Source organism: Alosa sapidissima, chromosome 13, assembly GCF_018492685.1.
Source record: "Alosa sapidissima isolate fAloSap1 chromosome 13, fAloSap1.pri, whole genome shotgun sequence".
NCBI lineage: Eukaryota > Metazoa > Chordata > Actinopteri > Clupeiformes > Clupeidae > Alosa > Alosa sapidissima.
In genome coordinates, this window is record NC_055969.1 from 4,613,376 (window position 1) to 4,634,063 (window position 20,688).

The 20,688-nt window shown below is 44.4% G+C and overlaps 1 protein-coding gene across 2 annotated transcripts in view; it reads left to right on the top strand.

The window, feature by feature from the left end:
* cacna1bb (calcium channel, voltage-dependent, N type, alpha 1B subunit, b) overlaps positions 1–20,688 on the top strand; it is a 152,019-nt gene that overhangs the window by 405 nt on the left and 130,926 nt on the right. For both annotated transcript variants that reach the window (XM_042060163.1, XM_042060164.1), the window contains exons 2-5: positions 1,499–1,781; positions 5,016–5,276; positions 6,631–6,736; positions 9,633–9,772. In XM_042060163.1, coding sequence (XP_041916097.1) covers positions 1,499–1,781; positions 5,016–5,276; positions 6,631–6,736; positions 9,633–9,772 — 790 coding nt within the window. The remainder of the gene's footprint in view (positions 1–1,498; positions 1,782–5,015; positions 5,277–6,630; positions 6,737–9,632; positions 9,773–20,688) is intronic.

The window sequence follows — 20,688 nt, forward strand, 5'->3', positions numbered from 1 at the left end:
TTCTGAGGACTAAAACTGTAACATACTCAAAACACCTGTGCACATGGTCCAGATTTCAGTAGGCCTACCAATGGGCTAATGACTGGACTAAACCCACATTTCACTTTTCCTAAAATAAATTGCTCTTGAAGTTCTCATTTTACCACTGTCTAACTGCCTCACTGTTTGCATGCTATATTAGCACATATGCATTACCCCTCCCTCCATGCCACAGCCGAATTGTGGCCACACTTATACCTTTTCTTAATATAGTTATATATATATGTATATATAGAGTTTTTTCTATAGTTTTTTTTATATTACCTTGCCTACTCGCTGATATGTCCATATTTATTTTATGCTGGTCTCTAGACTTTATTCTTGCACTGTTGCACTGTTGGACTTACTCATTTGCACCATCACCATGACACCTCACACAGAGCACCTTACCTTACCTTACTACAGTATGCACAGAGAATCACAGGCTCAGTCCCTGCCTCAGTCATTGCAAGCACCTCTTGATTAATCACCCACTATGTGGATACTGTTTTTAGAATTGATTTAGATTAAGTGTTATTTAGTATAATTTGTATTTTAGTATATTAAGTATATTCTTTATCTTCTACTGTCCTTATTGCTTAGTTGTGTTTTTTATATTATATACTTTTAATTACTTTTTTCTGCTGTTAGTGAATGTGTGTGTGATTTCTGTATGCTACTGAGACTTTGAATTTCCCCTGGGGATCAATAAAGTATCTATCTATCTATCTATCTATCTATCTATCTTTAACCCCTGTAAGATGTTTACTTAATTGCCAAATTGTCATTTAACCCCTGTAAGATGTTTGGGTCTGTGGGGCCCATTTTCAATGTTTGCTAAAAGAAAAATTATGCTATTTTGTTATTTGTTCTAACTCAAACTCATTGGCCTTGGCTCATTTTCTGTGAAGAACATAAAACATAACTTATTTTCAATGACTGCACACGGTACACCGCCCCTACACATAACTGTTACATATAAGATGTTTGGGTTTACTGGACCCGAGTGTAATAATTGTAGCTATGTAACTGTGTCCTCCTAACTGGGCCTGCTGTGTGTGTGTGTGTGTCTGAGTGTAGGTGTCTGTGTGCGGGAATGTTGTCTTTCTGCACCTGCTATTAACACACATAGTTACAAAATTGTTACATTTCAAGCACTTTCACTTGTTCTGATTAAATTCTTAGAAATAAGCACCAATAGGCTAATGATCCAAAATCTTGTTTTCTATTTTATTTAACCTTTTTTATAGGCTAATTGAATTTCCTCGTTTTCTCACAAAAATGAAAATAATCATATCATCATAAATGTGATCTCACAAGGGTAAATGGCAAATATGAACCATAAATGATGTCTATATCATTGGTAATTGAGCTAAAGTAAACATCTGTTAAGTATTTTTACATAAATTGACCATGTAACGTATAGGTATAACTTGTAGATAGGGTAGGCTACTAATACTGTCTCGGTTTTTTATTGAAGCTGTGAGGTCAGCCACATTTGGTGCTTGGCGGATGTTGACCTTGGGCGCAGAGTACAGTTCGTGGTCTCGCACCGACACATCCAACAGAGAGAGACACACCGCCACGTTTGGGCCCGGCGAGAACGACGACAGCCTGGATGAGTCTGACGTGGGCACCGAAGAACCAATATACTACGACACAATTTATGAACTCGAAGGGTCATTCCATAGCAAAAATGTTCCAAATATCGTCGATGCGCACGAGACTTTCTCTGAGGACATCGACACGCCATGGTCTGGGAGGTAGGCCATAACCCCCCCCCCCTTTTTTTTTTACCTCAAGTTTTCTCTACTACAACGTACACACTAACCTCGAAGTTCTAAAAACCTACTGTCCTTTTCTGAGGAAACGTAAATTAATTGTTTGCAGTTTCTTGTCAAGGAATACCAGTGATGCTACACAGATCTGTAGTGAACTAACATCTGTAATGTTATGTTAGCTGTTATATTAACTTTGCTCCACCTGCTGCAACGTGTTGTGTAGTCATACGGTTATTCTTAATGTACTAGAAGACTGAATGACGCACAGCCTACTATTGATTTCACATTAAATTGCCATTTCAGTAGCCATGCATGCCTTAATGTACAGGACAAGAGCGGACATTAATGGAACCGAGCTGATGAAAAATCCCACAATCTTTTAAAATGATAAGGAATACAGGTAGCTGGTTTGATTCCACCATTTAGACAACTTTGAAATCAGGCTATTCATATTATATGGCAGGCTATCGGTGATGATTAGACATCCCAGCATACATAACCCCTACTACTACCATACCTCCCTTTGGTTCCTGCGCTCTAATGCATTCAGTCTTTGCTACCACTATTTGTGGACCATCAAGTTGGACGTCGACTGATTCCTCTATTAGGGAGCACTGCACTACACTTGAACAACCACGAGATGGAGTAGAGTTTGTTTTTATAATCTCGAATGTTTTCGCGCACTGACTCACTTCAATGGCAAACGATATGTTTAGGCTTGAGAATTGTGTCATTTTTAAATGAAGTTAAATTGCCATGTTCATATCTGCACCCCGGTAGGCTATGTATCTGATTGTGGAGCTAGGGTTGCGTGAATAATCACTGGAAGTAGTTTAGTTTTGATGAGATGTGTCTCTGTCCTCCTAGTCGACCGGCTCCAACCGAATTGTGCCTCAGGAGAAGAACTGAGTGACAGCGGACATAATGCGCACGAAACCTTAAATCTAAATTAAGGCTAAGGGGTTTCAGGATCTCTCACGTAGAGACCTCCTGGTGAAAAGATAATTACTAAGCGCCTTTGTGGTCATCAGAACGTAGCCTAATAAATAACCTTAAAGACAACCAATGGGTTTATAATAATGATGACGAATGACATCTGTTGGAAAGATGCGTATAATGTACCAAAATGATATCATTCTATTGCAACATGGAATCCACATTGCATTCAATTACACAAGACCCACATCTTAGCATGAATAAGATAACTGAATAAGTGCTGTTCCAATATTTCAGAGTAGGCCGAGGCTATATTTTAAATAGTATGTGTTTAACAATGCGTTTTTATTAGGCATACGTGTGATTGCATTGAGCAATTAGCTGATGAAATGCATGCTCTTTCTGGGTTTCAATAAGGTCGCATCTTGGGATCAAATTGACGTGCAATGAATGCAGTTGTGGTGAAAATGATCCAATGATTCCAATACCTGGAAGAGTTGATATCGGGTCAACTTTACTGTAGACTTCTGTAGTGCATGTACTGTAGTCTGTTTTTCCACAAGGTAGGCTACTTTAATCGGTCAGATAAAACTTTGCACTTTGCAGTGCGCCCTATGACACCACCACAGGAAACTATCACCATTAAATCAATTGTCAATAATCCACGACTCAGTTTCAATGGTGGCGATGGCTACTAATGCTTTTTATATCTCCTCTGCATCATTTTTAAGTGTTATTGTGTGCAGACCAGCTCTAGTTTCCAATACAGCCTATGGATTATATGGATACTTGGGTGTGTAGTGGTGCTACTAGACGTGAGAAACGTGTCCTTTAGTTCAGCCTGTGGTTTATCTATAGGTGTATCTCGGCCGTCACATCCTGCATGTCTGTCTAATATCCACACCCCATCACACTGTGCCAGGATGTGCCTTCCTTACTCTTCATGTGCTCGACTGCGCTGAGACCACAGGATGTATCTGTGGCTCCTGCTATGACGGGAAGCACGCCTGAGAAAATGTGCTCTGAGAACAAATCGCCTACATTTTAATGTTAAGAGTTTACCTGATGTCGTTTTCATCGTATATCAATTACATGCAGTAGGCCTATCGGTTGGATTAATCAGAGTATGCAATTGTTTATTTCTTCATTAATTTAGACTAAAGCGTGCGTGAAAACATTAGAAAATAACCTGCATGACATTTGATTGACAAAATTCTCTTTATTAGCCTTTGAGTGCAGCATTAATTCATGCTGCGAGTTTACTGCCTGATAAACCCCATCTTTTGACTGTAGCCTACATGTGTCACGTCTTCCTGGCTGATGCCAAACCAGTGTGTTACTTCTCCACAATATTTGAAAATCTATAGCTTTTCTGTACTTTTTCCTGCTTTGTAGCTTGCTCAGTGCACGCACCTGTGGCATTAAAATTTGTCAGAGACGGCGGAAAACAGAGCTGGTATGGTCCTGACCCCCAACAGGCTATTGCAAGATTACGGAACGGTAGAGGGGAAAAAGAAACGCAAAAAAAAAAACGGCGGAGTAACTTAAGAGTTATAAATAAGCTTGTATTGATCGGATGTGCTGGAGAATCCCTACTCCCGATTCTGGTGGAGAATCGTTGTGCAGGTGGCCTTGCCGATAGGCTAATTTCAGTCACATGTGTCTATTCATGAGGACCAGTGCCTACTCAATAGACTACATTTGTACATCGCAAGTGGCCAAGTGGAAGTACGGAGGAAGACGCTTCTGAGTGTTTTGTAATTCATTCACATTTTGCTCGTGAAGAAGGGATTTTTTGCCATACAGCCTTGTTTAGTTGGACTCACCAAAAGAACGGAGATTTACGACGATATTGGAGTAGTTTGTACCTTTTTTTTTAATATGGCAAAATTTACATTCTCCCTGAATGACATTCTACCATGAACACGTTTACCTTTCGGTTTGGTCATTTTTCGACCTGGAATGTCCTCCTCTGGATATATAGAATGAATTAATTTGCTTTTCCTATGGGTCAATGAAGTGTGGTTTACTTGGAACGCAAGCACGCGAACTTTACGATTTATTCGTATTACGCCGAATGATGGATTGAGGAGGTGTAGAAAGAAGAGATACAATCAAGAGAACACAATCCAATATTTCTCTCCTGTTGTCACATCACACGGAACAGCATACACTGATGGAGACTCTTGGTCTTTGCAAGTGTGTGCGTTGTGATGCTTCTCTTGTCTATTGTAATTAATGTCTTTTTGGATATTCCTTGTTGGATCTGTTCATTTCTAGAATGGCTCGCTTTGGAGATGATCTACCCACCCGCTATGGAGGCGGAGGTCCGCCGGGCGCTGGAAGAGGTGGCGCCCGAGCGGGAGGTCCCCCAGGCGGCCAGAGGATGTACAAGCAGTCGATGGCTCAAAGAGCCAGGACAATGGCTTTGTACAACCCCAAACAGACAAAACAGAATTGCTTCACTGTCAATCGCTCCTTGTTTATTTTTAGCGAGGACAATGTCATAAGGAAGTATGCTAAGAGAATTACCGAATGGCCATATCCTTTCCATTTAAAAAATACCGTCAAAATGATAACAGGTTGCAAGTGATTTGAGTGATGCAAGCTTACATCTGTGTGAGAAAAGATCTGTCAAATTTGACCCATGGTTCCAGTCTCTGTAAAACCGACATTTTGCATCATTGTAATGTTACCTTCATAACAGTGTACCCAACATAGAAAGATACCTAACATTCAAAATACCAGTTTGTGTCAATGCATAGGTATCTAATAGGCGAAGACTCTCGCAGCATGCATTGGGTTTGGGTGGTACCACAGCAGTTGTCTCAAGCTTTATTGCAGTTAATTCTGTCGTGCTTTCGAAGAAAACAGGCCTATAGATGTCTTCATTGTCACGGGCAATCGTTTCTGATAATGAGATTTCACATCCTAAATTCACAGGATGTCATATAACGCTAGTTTAGTCTTGATGTAAATTAACATTTTAACAAATTATGTTTATAAGGTGTCAACCTCCACGAGTTCCCTCACATTTAAATTTACAACAAGCTACTTGTAGAGTTCATGCTAGTTGTCTAATCCCACGGCACTGGCAGTTTCTGAAATGCCACTTACAGCAAACCAGTCTCAAGTACCGTGAGCTTTAACCCCTAAGTTTTATCTCGTGAAGTGTTGCGTTGGAATGAACTTGGCAGTCATATTGTAGATAGCGCGATAAATTTAAGGAAGGCAGTAAGTCTCGAGGCGCTCTCCAGGGTACTGAAATTCCTAACGTCAAGTCGGAGCGTCGTTTAGCAGTTCATTGTGGTAGTGGAACCTAAGACAATGTATACATCAAAGCTGCATACAGATTTATTTCCTGTGGCCAAGCGGACAGCTTTTGATGGTATATGAAAAAATGGAGCACACTTTGTATGTGTGCCCTTCGGGGTGCGACTTATGAAGTTAATTGAGCTTAACGTGGCAATTCCATAAAGACGTAACCTCAGGGGAATGGTCATGTAAAATGGATTGGAAAATGGATCGTGCCTGAATCCCTGGAAATCAGCATACACACCACATAATAAGTTAAAAGTAAAGACATTTGGTTGTACTAAGTACTGCGACCTTTCCTGGAACTTGTTTTAGAAGATAGAAGATTCGCTAATAGGTTGATTATGTCCTAATGGCATTGTCATAGCTTTTACAATCATTGCAGTGCCCATTTGTACAGTCATATATTTGATTATTGTTTGCCTTTATCAGAAGATCTGCTGTGCAATACATTAGTAATTAGCAATACATTAGTTAGGATACTACATTGAGTTAGTTCTTATGTCCTGTCCTCCTCTGAGTGCAATGCAATATTATGTGTCCAGATTGTGTCTTTTTTGTCCTTCCTTGACCTTCACACTCCATTTGAGTACATGATCCTTGCCACTATCATCGCCAACTGCATCGTGTTGGCCCTGGAGCAGCACCTCCCATCGGGAGACAAGACCCCCATGTCCGAGCGCCTGGTAAGCACTGCAGGAGGCTTCCCACTCTCTGGCCTGCCTCTCTCTCTCTCTCCCTCTCTCTCTCCTGGCACCTGCTCTTCTCCTCTAAATCTGTTGCTCTGGTCTTCTCCCTCTTTTTCTGATGTGTAGGCCTGCCCTTTAACCTAGATGGAATATTTAATTCATGTTGTAATGGATCTGTCTTACAGCTTGTTATCTGAATTTGAAGGTCATTTAGGTGTTTAAGAATAGTAAGGTGGATCATAGGGTGAAAGGGGGAAGGGGAAGGGAGGTTCTCTCCTACTCTCTTTTACTCACTCGTTCACTCTCTATCTCTCTGTCTCTCTCTTTACTCCCACACACATCATCTTGAGCAACACGCATTGATCATTTTTCGCTGCTGCACCAGTGTCGCCTGGTGACCAGAGAGCCCATTAAAAGGGAACCCCCGGTCCCACCGTGAATGCCCAGGCTCTGGTTGACGCCTGGGCCACAGTCCCCTCCTCCTCTCCCGGGTCCACGGGGGTGGCGCAGCCTGGCTGGTAGGCTCATTAGCACAGCATTTCTACGAAGCATTGACACATGTGTCCCTGCTGGCTCTCAGCTAGCCTCCGCGTCGTCACGCTGGGCTGGCTTTGATCCATCCCTGGCTTACTCGCACCGCCCAGACTGCCAATTGAACCCTTTGCCCGTAGAGCCTCTGAGCTCAACACAACAATAACGACGTAATGTCAAACAGAGTAGAGCGGAAGTCATCCAAGCAACCCTCTCCAGTGACCAGCAAAAGACATTGTGGCTGGCCAAGTGGCTGGCTGAAGTGGCTGGCCATGGAATGCTGTGCGGAGCTTTGTAAGCATGCATGTAGACCTCTGCTTTCGTTGTATAACTGTCTTGAGCAGCGCTTGTCTTGATGGGACACAGTGACGTAGCCGTGGTTGTAGTTTGACCTGCTATGCTTTGAGACAAACTCGGCCTCCGCACATAGACGTCGATGGCGCACTCCACTTACAACGTTCGATTACATTAAATTCCATTGTTTTCAATACAATCCTACAAACTAGTGCCGACCTTTGCCACCGCCACCATCGATTACGATTCAGTTCTATTTTTGTCAGCGGCACTAAATAAAATCCATCGTTTACCGAATTCTTGTCAATTTAAACACTTCAGTGCTGATGTGCGTGGCATTGGGCTCTACTGAGTCACCTCTTTTCTCACCCTTTGTGAGGTCAGTCAGAGGGGGCGTTTTCCCCCCTAACTAGGCCACCTGCTCATGGCTGCAATTAGTGGCACAATTATGGTGAAACCTCTGCAAATGGCGCAAGGAAACCACAAGGCTTTTGACACATAAAGATGTTGATAAGAGGTGGGGGGAGAGAGCAAGCAGTCTCCTGTTTCTGCTGATTGATTGTACATCCAGAACACAGCTTTTCATCAATGGCCTCAATGGTATGGAAATGGAATCCAGGTGCTTGTGTGTGTGTGTGTGTGTGTGTGTGTGTGTTTATGGGTGACTGAGCACACTAAGGACTTGTTTGTTCTACAAGACTGCTTTTTCCATTTCTTTTACTTATTAGGCCCTTCCTGGAACAAAAAATCCCCATAATTCATAGCACCGGCCGTCTTCAGGCGATAGATGTTTCCACGCGACGCACCTCCCAGAATCATTAATTCATCCCTCGCGTCCCTCATTTGCCCCCCGCTGATAAGTCTGAGATTACACGAGGCGGCCTGTTTGCCTTCTTTGTTTGGTATTGAGTGAACACGTTTCAGCCATTATTCAGAGTTTGTTCATGCAAGATGCTCTGAACAGTTAATGTGCACTCAAGGCAGCAGTGTGTTTAGGCTCTTCTGCTGCTGAGGGTACTGACTGTTACTTGCACAGATATGAAAATTATAATTGCTTGTCTCAAGTTTCAAGCTTTGCTTGGGATGTGAAGACAAAATTGTCTGGGATTTCAAATAGTGTTTGGATGTGTGGGGTTGGTGGTTCAGACCTGTAACCAAGCTGTATATCCCCTTGCTGGACCGTATATGTTGCGGGGAGTGAGTGTGTTCGAACTTTCAGATGGTAATTGGCATCCCAGCAGGAGCGGTGCGTGTTCAGTGTGTTGCTGTGACTGCGTACCTTGGGCCGGGGGGCTTTGCTGACATTCAGGCTGGCCAGCGAACAAACGTTTTGTACACACTCACACACACACACACACACACACACACACACACACACACACACACACACACACACACGCTGAATACAGTCATATAGGAAGATGATAGCACACATTCAAACACATAGAAACACACATCACACACATGACACACAGACACACACACACACACACACACACACACACACACACACACACATACACACACACGGCAACAATCTGTGGGCAGCCTCTAACAAGCCTTCCAACTAGTTAAACAGCAGGCACGTTACAAGGTGCTACCTGAGGAATCACTTCAAGATGCTCGTCTGTCAGCAATATCGGCTTTTCAATTAGCGACATGAGCCAATCCAATTTATCTCTTGTAGCAGTTTACAGCATGCTGGTACCAAATGAAAAAAAAAACACTTAAGGCAATGAGAGGGTCAGTTCAACCCATCCCACTAGCCACTCATGTGTATGTGTGTCGTCCCCTCCGTCTCTCCTTTACTGAGATCCCCCTGTTTTTGTCCTCTGCTCAGTGTCTCTCTCTCCCTCTCTTTCTCTTCTTCCTTTCATCTGAGGCGAGGTCTCTATATTCCTCGACCCATTCTGCACGTGTCACGGAGGAGAGTGAAAGGGACCATCTCTTTTTGCTCTCCCTGGCCCCTCCACGCTTCATTAGCTTCTCTTTTCCTTTCAGACAAAAAAAAAAAGTCACCCATATCTCCCTTTTCTCTCTCGCCCTCTCCCTTTCTCTCTCTCCACAGGACGACACAGAGCCCTACTTCATTGGAATATTCTGTTTCGAGGCCGGCATTAAGATCATCGCCCTGGGCTTCGTCTTTCACAAAGACTCCTACCTCCGCAACGGCTGGAATGTAATGGACTTTGTGGTTGTCCTCACTGGGTGAGTCCCCCCCCCCCCCCCCCCCCAACCCCCTCTAGTGCAGAGGTGAAAATGCCACAGATGGAGAACGCAGTGTCTCTGTATGTGTGCGTGCGTTCGTGCGTGTGTGTGTGTGTGTGTGTGTTTGTGCGTGTGTGTGTGTGTATGGATGGATGACATCATGGGTAAAGTACAGGACTGTCATTGTTTTTACTGCTGAGCTGAAATCCTTGTGTATGCATGAGTGTGTGTATGTGTGTGTGTGTGTGTGTGTGTGTGTGTGTGTGTGTGTGTGTGTGTGTGTGTGTGTGTTCTCCCTGTTTTCCCAAGCAAACGTTGCCTTTAGCTGTTCTGCTTATTACCCAACTGGAGACAGCCGAGGCCATTAGACAGTGGAGGATGTAGCTGAGTTTCGTCCCCTCTTGGGGGTGTCAGAACATGCTCGCTACCTTCAGCTGTTTTTTGACACCAGACAGGGCCATAGGCCTGCTGCTTGTAATGAGCAATATGTTTAAAAATGAGTGCTGATGGTCATAATGGTCAGCACAGTCACATCATGACTGTCCCCAAGACACACAAACAAGTCATGTTTGTCCTGGAAACGCTCGAAAATGCAACCTTTCCACTTTTATTGTTACTCATCTACTGGAGGCATGCAGGCTTGTGTTCAGACGCCGCGGTTTTCCTTTGCCTCTTGTATTTCCCGACAACAAACTGGAGGCGTTGTACTCAAAAAGTGTGTGTGTGTGTGTGTGTGTGTGTGTGTGTGTGTGTGTGTGTGTCTGTGTGTGTATTTGTGAGGACCACTGGGTCCCACCATCCAGCATCCCCATCCTCAGCGGCTGTGCCACGTTGAGCTCCGCAATTTATGAGTGGCTGCTTGTTGCTCAGGCCTCTGCATCGTAAGGGGGGCTGGATTGGATTTATTGAGTAAATGATGGGCCATTCCAGAGAGTCAACAAACAAATAAATCAACGCGAGGACCAATGGCCGGCCAAAGGTAATGAAAATGGAAAGAGAGCGGGCTCAAATGAAGGAGTGAAAGAGGGCCAAGGAATGACAGAAAAGCAGAGACTGAGAAACGGAGAGAGAAAGAGTGTGTGAGAGAGAGTGAAAGAGCCAGAGAGGGAGAGAGGGAGAGAAAGAGAGAGAAAGAGAGAGAGAAAGATTGGGCTGGGCTGATTCATGGTTCCCAGCTGTGCAAATAAAGGCTCAGCAGTGCAGAGCTAAAGAGCAGCCAAAAGGAAGACAAACCTCGCGCGAAACGGTTAGCAGGATCGAGGTAATCATTTCACCGGTTAGATAACGAAACCATTGTGCTGGTCGGCCATGTGACCCCATGGCATCGAACTGCCACTACTCAGTGTGTGTGTGTGCCTGTGTGTGTGTGTGAATCCATGAGGGGTTTGATGGGAAGGGGTGGAGTTTGGTCACCTGGGAGACTGCCGGCTTCTGTTGCCCGGACAACGGCTCCTGCGTTATCCTCAGCCAACCCTTTGGAGTCAGGTAGCCGCGGTCCTGACGTCTGTGTGTCCTCTCTACCTCCGCGTCACCTACCCTCTCCACTCTCACCCCTGTGGCCCTCGTCAGCCACCCCTCTCCTGATGTCATCTCCCCTGGAACACCGCGTGTGGTGCAAGCAGGAGACACACGATGGGCCTGTGCGGTGTTTTTCTCTGTGTGGTTGCAAATCCAGGAATACACACACATTCGCCGCACACTATCAAATGCACACCAAACAAACACCTGAATCGTCACCTGAGTGAGTCTTGAGTTGAGCACCCATCAGGGGCTCGGCTGTAACTAAGAGAGCCGCTGCCAAAACAGAGTAGTCTCACTCGTGACGGACATCCTCTTTGAAGGGGATCCAGCCCACAGTCTTGGCAAGGGGGGAGCTTGGCTTTCTGCCGGCACAGCTAACCGATTGCACCCACTAGCTGACTCATCAGCACGCATCTAACAGTGCATGTGTATACTAAAGCACCATCTGAAATGGCTGAACTGCCTGACCTCTGTTTTCATGCCAATGACAACGCCTTTGATTATGCATTTGTAAAAGAGAATACTAGAGATGAAAACAAATGTGTTTGGCTACGACATCCAAACGAGGCAGCCCGTTATCTTAGCCTTTTGCTAACCTTGAGCTAATGAGCACAGACAGCTAATGAGTTTTAAGAAGCACAAAGAGAAAGAGTTTAAGTATAAGTATATATACTCTTTTGATCCTGTGATTTGCTCTCTGCATTTATCCCAATCCGTGAATTAGTGAAACACACTCAGCACACAGTGAACACACAGTGAGGTGAAGCACACAGGGCTTTACACTAACATTTTTTTTCAGGAGCACTTGTGCGCCCAAGTTAAAAAATTTAGGAGCACAGACAAAAATTTGGGTGCACAGTCAGTTCTGTACTTAACTTACACATAATCTAACATTATACTGCAGCTAACAGTTAAACATGCCAGTGCACCAATTGCGAATATTAAGAATGACAGACAACATTTAGGCTACAGGAAGGATTTTAAAGATCAGTGCCTAGGCTACTTTATTTTCAGTCTGTTCTATTTTCCTACATTTTGTTAATGTAAAATAGTATAATACATTGCCATATTTGCATTTAGCCTGTATATCAAGTATGCTGCCAAATGTAGGCTAATTTATTTATTTGTGAATCCATCTATAGCTAATCAAAATATGCCCATGGTGACCTATCTGACTGCATACTGCCTAATACTACTACTAAAACAGTCCATTTTCTCTTCCACAAAACCCAACATAGGCTAATCAAGGATATATGTTTTATACTTTTAGTTTTTATTTGAAATATCTGCATTGATGGGGGCAGTAGGCAAACGTTAGGCCTACTTTCGTTTTGCACTTCAGCTTGTATTCGGTGTAAACAAACAAGCATGCGTGGAAGCCTGGAGTTGTCAGTAGCGTTCTACCTTTGAATAAAATGGGAGTATTATGGGAGGCTACTTTTGTGCCGGTTCGCTACAGCTATATTTTGCATATTGCAGCCAATACGTCAACTGGGCTAAAAGGCATGTTAGGTTACCTTTCCTTCTCTCACTGCATTCTCAGAATCTCATCCTGTTCCTCCTATATCCAATGAATTCGGTGGATAGAAGAACTAACTTTCTAACTATCTAACTTTCCCCTTTTTCTGCGCGCTCTTGGATTTGATAAAAGCGACTACTAGCAAGTCACAACGCGAAACTGCTAACGTTGATGGGAGGTGTAGTTTTTATGCTGCATTCGCGACGTGATTCTATGGTTTGCACCAGTAATGTTTCTCGATGTTGCGGTGTATTTTGTAGACAAATATTGACATGGTTAGAAGTCATTCGCACCAGTGCGCCTAAATATTTTTTTGCACTCGCACAGCATCATTTTTACTCGCATGTGCAAGTGAAATGGGCACACTGTAGAGCCCTGGCACACACTAATCCCGGCGCAGTGAGCTGCCTGCTACAACAGCGGCGCTCGGGGAGCAGGGAGGGGTTAGGTGCCTTGCTCAAAGGCACTTCAGCCATTCCTACTGGTCGGGATTCGAACCGGCAACCCTCCGGTTACAAGTCCGAAGCGCTAACCAGTAGGCCACGGCTGCCCCTCAATGTTACAGTCAATGTTAGGAAAGCAGAGAGGTCAGATGTGTTACACTGGACCGACTCCACTGTCCTGGCTGAGTGTGCTGCTAGACCAGCCAAACATCTGCTTCGACAGACGCCACTCCCGGGTAGAACACATGTCCCGGTTGTTCAGGTGTTCCCACTCCGTGTTGTTTCTGGCTGCGTCTTCTGACACAAGACGAGCCTCTCTCTTCTCAGACACGGCGATTGCAGTGTTGTTGTTTTTATGTCCCGGTGTGTGTCTCTTCTCATTTCTGTCCTTCTGAGCGGCGATTGGGCCAATGTCGTGTCTCGGTTGCCTCAGCCTCCAGAACACATCTTTTATTTTAGCGCCAGTGCACTGCGTGGTTCAAGGTGAAACCTCTTAAGGGATTCGTCCCCGGGTCCCACAGCGACACCTAACTGGTGATTTATCTCTGTGTGGAGGCACGGTCTCTCGCCTCTATCCTCCTCATGCCCTCTCTCCTTCCCCTGTGTGTGTGTGTGTGTGTGTGTGTCTGATCCTTGATGCTGATGCTAGCGTAGGATGAGTTTTAATGGAATCCAGAATTTCACATGAGCCTCTGAGACTAAGCCTGTTTAAGGTTAAGGGTACAGTGAGGAGTGTGTAGAGATAGAGAAAGAAAGAGAGAGAATGGAAAGGAAGAGGGAGAGAGAGAGAGAGAGAGAGAGAGAGAGAGAGAGAGAGTGAGAGTGTACACAACTGTGTAGTGGAAGTAGCACTTTGATTAGTTAGGCGATAAAATCTAATGAAGGTATCTTTTGTAGTGTTATGGGAGGGATAAGAAAGAGTTTGGCAGAGTTGGGCAGTCTCTTGTGTCTCATCTATGTGTGTGTGTGTGTGTGTGTGTGTGTGTGTGTGTGCATGTCAAAGAGAAAGACTTTCAGGCCATTCTCGCTTTGTGTTGGTGGTTGTTTTATGTTCTGTATGTGTATGTAAGTGAGAATATGAGAGTAGTTTTTGGTTAGTTCTCAGTTGTAGTTATGATAGATGAGTAGATCAGGTGATAAAGATTATCAACTCATTGTTCTTGAAAGTGCATAATGTTATTTATTTATGCCCCTCTTTTTTCTTTGTGTCTTATTTACTTTGTGTGAGGATTTGTACATGTCTCGGTCACACACACACACACACATACACACACACACACACACACACACACACACGTACACACAAATGGATGGATGGATGTCTTCTCAAACATAACATGTTTCAGTGCCAGGACAGCACAGTATCTCACCTGGCGTTATTACCGACAAGTCATTGGATATTGATTTGTCCACAAATTAGTGTAGGAAACGGACATAAATATCCTTAAAGTGTCCCTGCTTGAAGGTGGAGTGATGGAGAAGGCTAATCTCCTGGCCTAGCAGTCAGCGTCCGGTGCTTCATGATCCAGTCTATATGGAAATACAGAATCCTGTCAAAGTAAATATATTGTTGAGGTTCAATGGCCACGCTACTCTCTTAATATTAATGTAAATTGTTTAGATGATAATTAGTAAGATGATTTTTATTTATGATTCACAGAATAATACATATTGACGCATGCCATTAAATAATTTCATGTCCCAGTCTTGAAGCAGGCAGATACTGATGAAACCCGGAGCAGAGCTCGAAGGTGAGAAGTGGTGTTAAGAAGGGATTTGTTTCTGGCGTAATTGTTCTCCTCCATCGTCGTTTCCCCGTACTCTCTCCTCCATCTCCCTGGAGAGAGCAGACGGGCTCCCATGTGACCCTGGCCTTAACCGGATCTGCTGCTCTTTAATGAAAAGCCTGGTAATTGTGTGGCTCTGGGCAGGACTGGACCTTTCGGCCCTGCCCATCAGACATTAGGAGTTACTAATAAGACAGTGATCCCAGCCCCGTTGCAGCTGCAAGGCATGATCAATGGAGCACTGATCACAGGAGAGAGAGAGGGAGGGAGGGAGGGAGTGAAAGAGAGATAGAGAGAGAGTGAGAGAGAAAGAGAGAGCATTGAAAGGACAGCCGTCTTAAGCATTGGTGTGTGCCAGAGGCAGGAGTGGAGAGAGCACTTTGTTGCATGTCACTTCCACTTAAGGGGAAGTGGAACACCTCGCGAGGGCAGCGACTCCCGGAGTGTGACAGCGCTGGAGCTGGGAGGTGTCATCTGGCCCTTAGTCTCACTCTGTCCACTTTCAAATCAAACTGATCCCCGGTCAGGAAAATCACGGTGAAATGAGAAAAGGAAATGGCATTTTGTGGGGCTCATGTTTGGTTTGGTTTTGCTCCACAAAGAGATGTGTTTTTATTTCATAACTCCACATTTGAAGCACTTGTTGGAGCATCTTTGTCTGAGTTTTTGTGTGTTGCATCACTTTGACCATCTGCAGAGTGACTGTGAGGGCCATTACGTGGACATATGTTGTCTGGCTATGGTCTGGTCTCTTTCGGTCTGTCTGCTGTCTACTGACTTTCTTTCATTACACCACTTCCTCCCTCCGTCCCCCCCCCCCCTCTCGCTTTTTCTCTCTGGCTCACATGGCCTTTTATGTTGCTCATTGCTCAGCGTTTGCACCAGCCAGACAAACATTTTGATTTTGTATTTGTGCCTGGGGAACAGACCCCTTTCTTCAAGTTAATGTTGATCAAAGCTCTGGGAAGATTATGAAACAACAGTGCAGAAAATGTGTGTGTGTGCTCGCAAATCCTCCTTACTTTTAGACTGTGTGTATCTGTGTTGACATGTTGTGCAAATGAATTAATGTTTATATTTGTGTGAGAATAAGAACACATGTCTATTGCACCACTACATCATGTACCATATACCTCATATTATGTCAGCAATGTCCTTTTGTACGCTCACTGTCCAGAATTTGAGATAAATGAACAGGACGGTGAGCTAACAGGAAGGCTATTAATCACCCAAGACCTTTGCTGCTGCCAAGGTTATAGGCCCATCTATGCCATGGTGAGAGTTTCAAAATGTTGGTTGAGCCTGCAGGTAAGGGGCACAGTGCTTCGACCCACTCCATTGACCCCACGTCACCTCACATCCGGCGCCGCCTTGTCCCGAGAGGTTAGCGGTATCGGATGATCCATCGCGGTATTTAAAACACGACCTGAAACCGTGACGGGGTGGGGGGGTGGGGGTAACACAAGCTTCTCCACACTGTACCGTGTCACTGTCCTCCGATAGCACTCCATATTAGGTATCTCTGGGAACTCTCGTTTTTCATGCACTGCTATTGCCACAGGGCCTTGGGAATTGATTTAGCTTGAACATTTAGTGTGTGATACTGAAAGGGCACAGAAACTCTGGCGCCGCCTAGGTCAAGGTGAAGACACTGAGCCTTCTTGCAGTGTGTACCTAGAAGACTTTCTTTGTGTGTGTGTGTGTGTGTGTGTGTGTGTGTGTGTGTGTCTGTCTCATTAAAGGCATAAAAAGGCCCAAAAAAAAATATATATATATATAAAAAAAACATGGGTTGTCTGTGTTGCTTCGCGTGCCCACTTGTTGCCTCAGCATCAGGTTTGGGCTGTTGCTGGCCAGCACTACCCTCCCCTTGTCCTCACACCCTGCCCTGCCTGACCACCACCACCTCTCCGCCCGCCCCTGTAACACATGCTTTATCCAGGTCGGCCCCCGAGAGCTGACTTCAAAGAGCCACATTAAATCCCCTGTCCTTTCATCGGCGGCGGGACACGGCGGACAATGGCCGGCTTCAAAGTGGGCCTGCGCCTCACCTTCCCCTCGGTCCCGGCCTGGATGTGGCCATTCATGTTGGAGTACCCTTTTAAATGGCCGTCATCGTCCGGCTGACGTCCAACACTGACTCTGTTCCTTTGGCTCTTTTGCTCTGCATCTGTGTCTCTTTCTCTCTTCTTCCTTTTCTCTCTCTCTCTCTCTCTCAATCTTTCTCGCTCTCACTCTATAATGCTTTCTGTTCCTCTCTCTCTCTCTCTCTCTCTCTCTCTTTCACACTCTGTCTCTTTCTTTTATGTCTGCCTGTGAACTGTGCGGTGTCATCCAAGGGGGTGGATGAAAAGGTGGTTTTGATTGCAGATAGGTGTGTTTGTTTTGGCATGCAGTCTTGTGTAAGTGCTTTAGTCAATGATGTTTGTGTGTACTTAAGGATACGTTTGTCTCTGTGTGTGTGTGTGTGTGTGTGAAAGAGAGATAGAGAAAGAGAAAAAAATGTGTGAGCAACTGTGACAGTGGCTGTGCTTACATTCATTAGAGTGGCTTCAGTCACTCAGGCGATACGTTTGCTTGTGAAGGTGGCCATATGGCGAGACAGGGGCGGGGAGTGTTCCTGCCTCTCTGGCTGTCAGGAGACTGAGAAGTGACTCACAGCCTCAGCTCAGCTTCAGCTCTGTGTCTCTGTCTGTCACACCCCACCTGCTGCTGGCATCATTAACTCTGTGTGTGTTATGTGTGTGTTGTGTGTGCGTGTGTGTGTGTTGTGTGTGTTGTGTGTGCGTGTGTGTGTTGTGTGTGCGTGTGTGTGTGTGTGTGTGTGTGTGTGTGTGTGTGCGTGCGCATGTGTGTGTGTATGTGTGTGTGTGTGTGTGTGTGTGCGTGCGCATGTGTGTGTGTATGTGTGTATGAAAATCTCTTTTTCACTCGTGGATTATCATCACATACATGGTGTCTCTCCCTGATGTCTGTATGGAGTTAATCAGTAACCCTCTGGTTAAGAGATCCGGAATGGCCCTGTGATCTTTACTTACTCTCTGTCCATCTCCCTCCTCTTTCCAGTGTCCTCTCTCTCTCTCTTTCTCTCTCTTTCCTCCTCTCTCTGAACTGTGTCGTCTGTTTTATTTTCTTTCCTCCTCCTCCTTCTCCTCTTGTTCCTCTGCTTGGTGATTCCACATATTCACTTGAGTGAGAGAAGGCTCCTTTTTTCCGTCGGGGGCCTCATGAGCCCATGACTGAAGCGCCTTCATAAAAGCTCTGCTGATGTAGAGTGCTATAAACAGGCCCGTAGAGCATGAAGAACCTCTGTGCTGCAGATCAGGGGACAGTCACCGCTAATAGGCATGTAAGTTATTGGCTTAATAGACCTCGAGCGTGGCCCATGCTTCAAGGGGAAACGTGGACATGGCCATTGGGGTCATCTCTCTGTCTTGGACAAGGGCGGCCATTCTGGAGGTTGTGCTACAGTCAGTGAGGGAAATAAGCCATTGATGGCTTGAGGGCTAAGAGGGGTGGTAGAGGGAATTCTAATGTGGAACATGGAGGATGTGGTTTGATGAAAAGATGTTCTTATACATTTATGATTTTTTTTTTTTCGTGAAGTTAAAATGATAGGTCTTTATTCATCTACCGCTTTTAATGGTTGAACGTCAGTGGTTATATCACTAATGGACAGCAGTTTCTTTCTCCGTTAAAATCTCAGTCTCAAAATGTGTTGTTGCATCATTTTTAAAGTGTTTCACAGCTTTCCGTTTTACTCACCTGTTTTGTTGTTTCTCTGCCAACCTTTCAATATGCTCTCTCTCACGTTCTCCCTGTCTCTCTCTTTCTCTCTCTCTCTCCCTCTCTCTCTCTGTCTTTGCTTCATGTTCTTCTCCGCTCAGCATATCTCAGGCCCCGCTGCTTCCTTTGACCACAGGTGGTTTGTAAGGGCCTCTGATTCTCATGTAAATGAGGGGCTAAATTGAAAAGAAGTTTTACACTTTCAGCATTTCAGGCGCAGTGGGAAGTGGGGCTGGGGGGAATGAAAGCCGGATCAGACATACTTCCCCGTGCTGTAATGAGACAGTTCATATTCCAAATCAGCTCCGTCATCATTTTTATTTCAAAGGAACACCTTGGGACCAGCGCAGGAGTTTAATCAACTTGGTCACACTCTATCACAACTGTTGCATTGTCAGAGAGTGCGCCACCAACCATATCTGAAGGCACTGAAAGCTTCAATTCAGTGTAGCAGGTAGTCATAGAATACTTCAGAAATACCCTGTTTAACACAGCCAGACATAGCATGGCTTTAGAAATAACTAACCATTAACTTGCATGTCTATGTAAATGACATTGACTGCTGCACAATGACACTTAGACCTGAAATGTCTTCATATTACAAAGACTCCTACTTCCTACTTGAAGTAAGGGAAGAAAACAGAAAGTGGCCATTTATAAAATGAGAAATTAAACATTCTAGGATTCACAATGACTAGCTCCTCTAGAATAGTTCAGTGCATTTTCAAAAAAGCTTTCAAGAAACACTATGGTCCACTGCTTGATTCCATTTCATATTTGTGGTCAAATTAAACCTCTGAAGTAAACATGATTTTTGAAGACATATTGTTTATTATCGTAACACCCCCAATTATCACCACTTTTGTTCAGAAATTCTAAAACAACGATGTTTATTAACACTTCAAAATAACATTTACTAAATGAACCTTACATTTTTCAGTAGCCATAGTTGTGTAGATTTGAACAAAATCTGGTTTGGTTCTTAACGGGAGCATTTACTGCCTGAAATATCCGATTTTGTTTACCACGCTCGGAGTTATAGTGCTGGCCTGATGGGTCCCCTATTTACACCGTTTCAACGGCACATGAACGGTTAGACCGAGAATTCTCGTCGTGAAATTAAAATTCCACTGGAGCTCCAAGCGGTTGTGTACACGCAGCCTTACAACACTGTTTACAGCTCCTCGAGTCACGGTAAAATGTCATTTTTGGTACATAGCTAATTTAGATACACCTATGTTGTGGGTGGTTGCGTTTCTATAGGAGTCCGCTGTCTTGGTTTGTATAGAAATGGATATTAAGTGACACATACACGCAAGACGGTGGAAATACGGGACCGGTGGAAATAGGGGGAGTTACGATAAATAGCTTAAATCTGACTTTTCTTGATATCTCTGTTACTGCTTACTGCTTGCTGTAATAGCTTAATTATGACGCATGCAATTTAAGAGGAGGGCAGGAAGCATGGAAAATCTATATTGTGGGAATTGTAATTGGAGGGCAGTATAAGGTTTCTGGTATACGAGACTGAATGAATCTGCACAAAACAGCTTGTTGAATTAATGTTCTACTGACATTAACTTCTAAATCAACGTCAAACTCCAATGTTATCAGTTTGCCTAGGATTCCCACGATTAATAGTGAAACATTGTTGAAATCATGACGGAAAATCGACAGGGTTTAATGACATTATAACCGACATTATAAATCTGGCCAAAGCACACCCCTTTGTGACGTCATGTGATGAATACAAGCTCTAACTAAAGAATCTGACTTTTTCTATTTGTTGTTTTGAGCGAGCATCAAACCATAACAGCCCCTTTGTGTGGTTCTAGTAGTTGAGTGCTCCTCTCCTCCGAG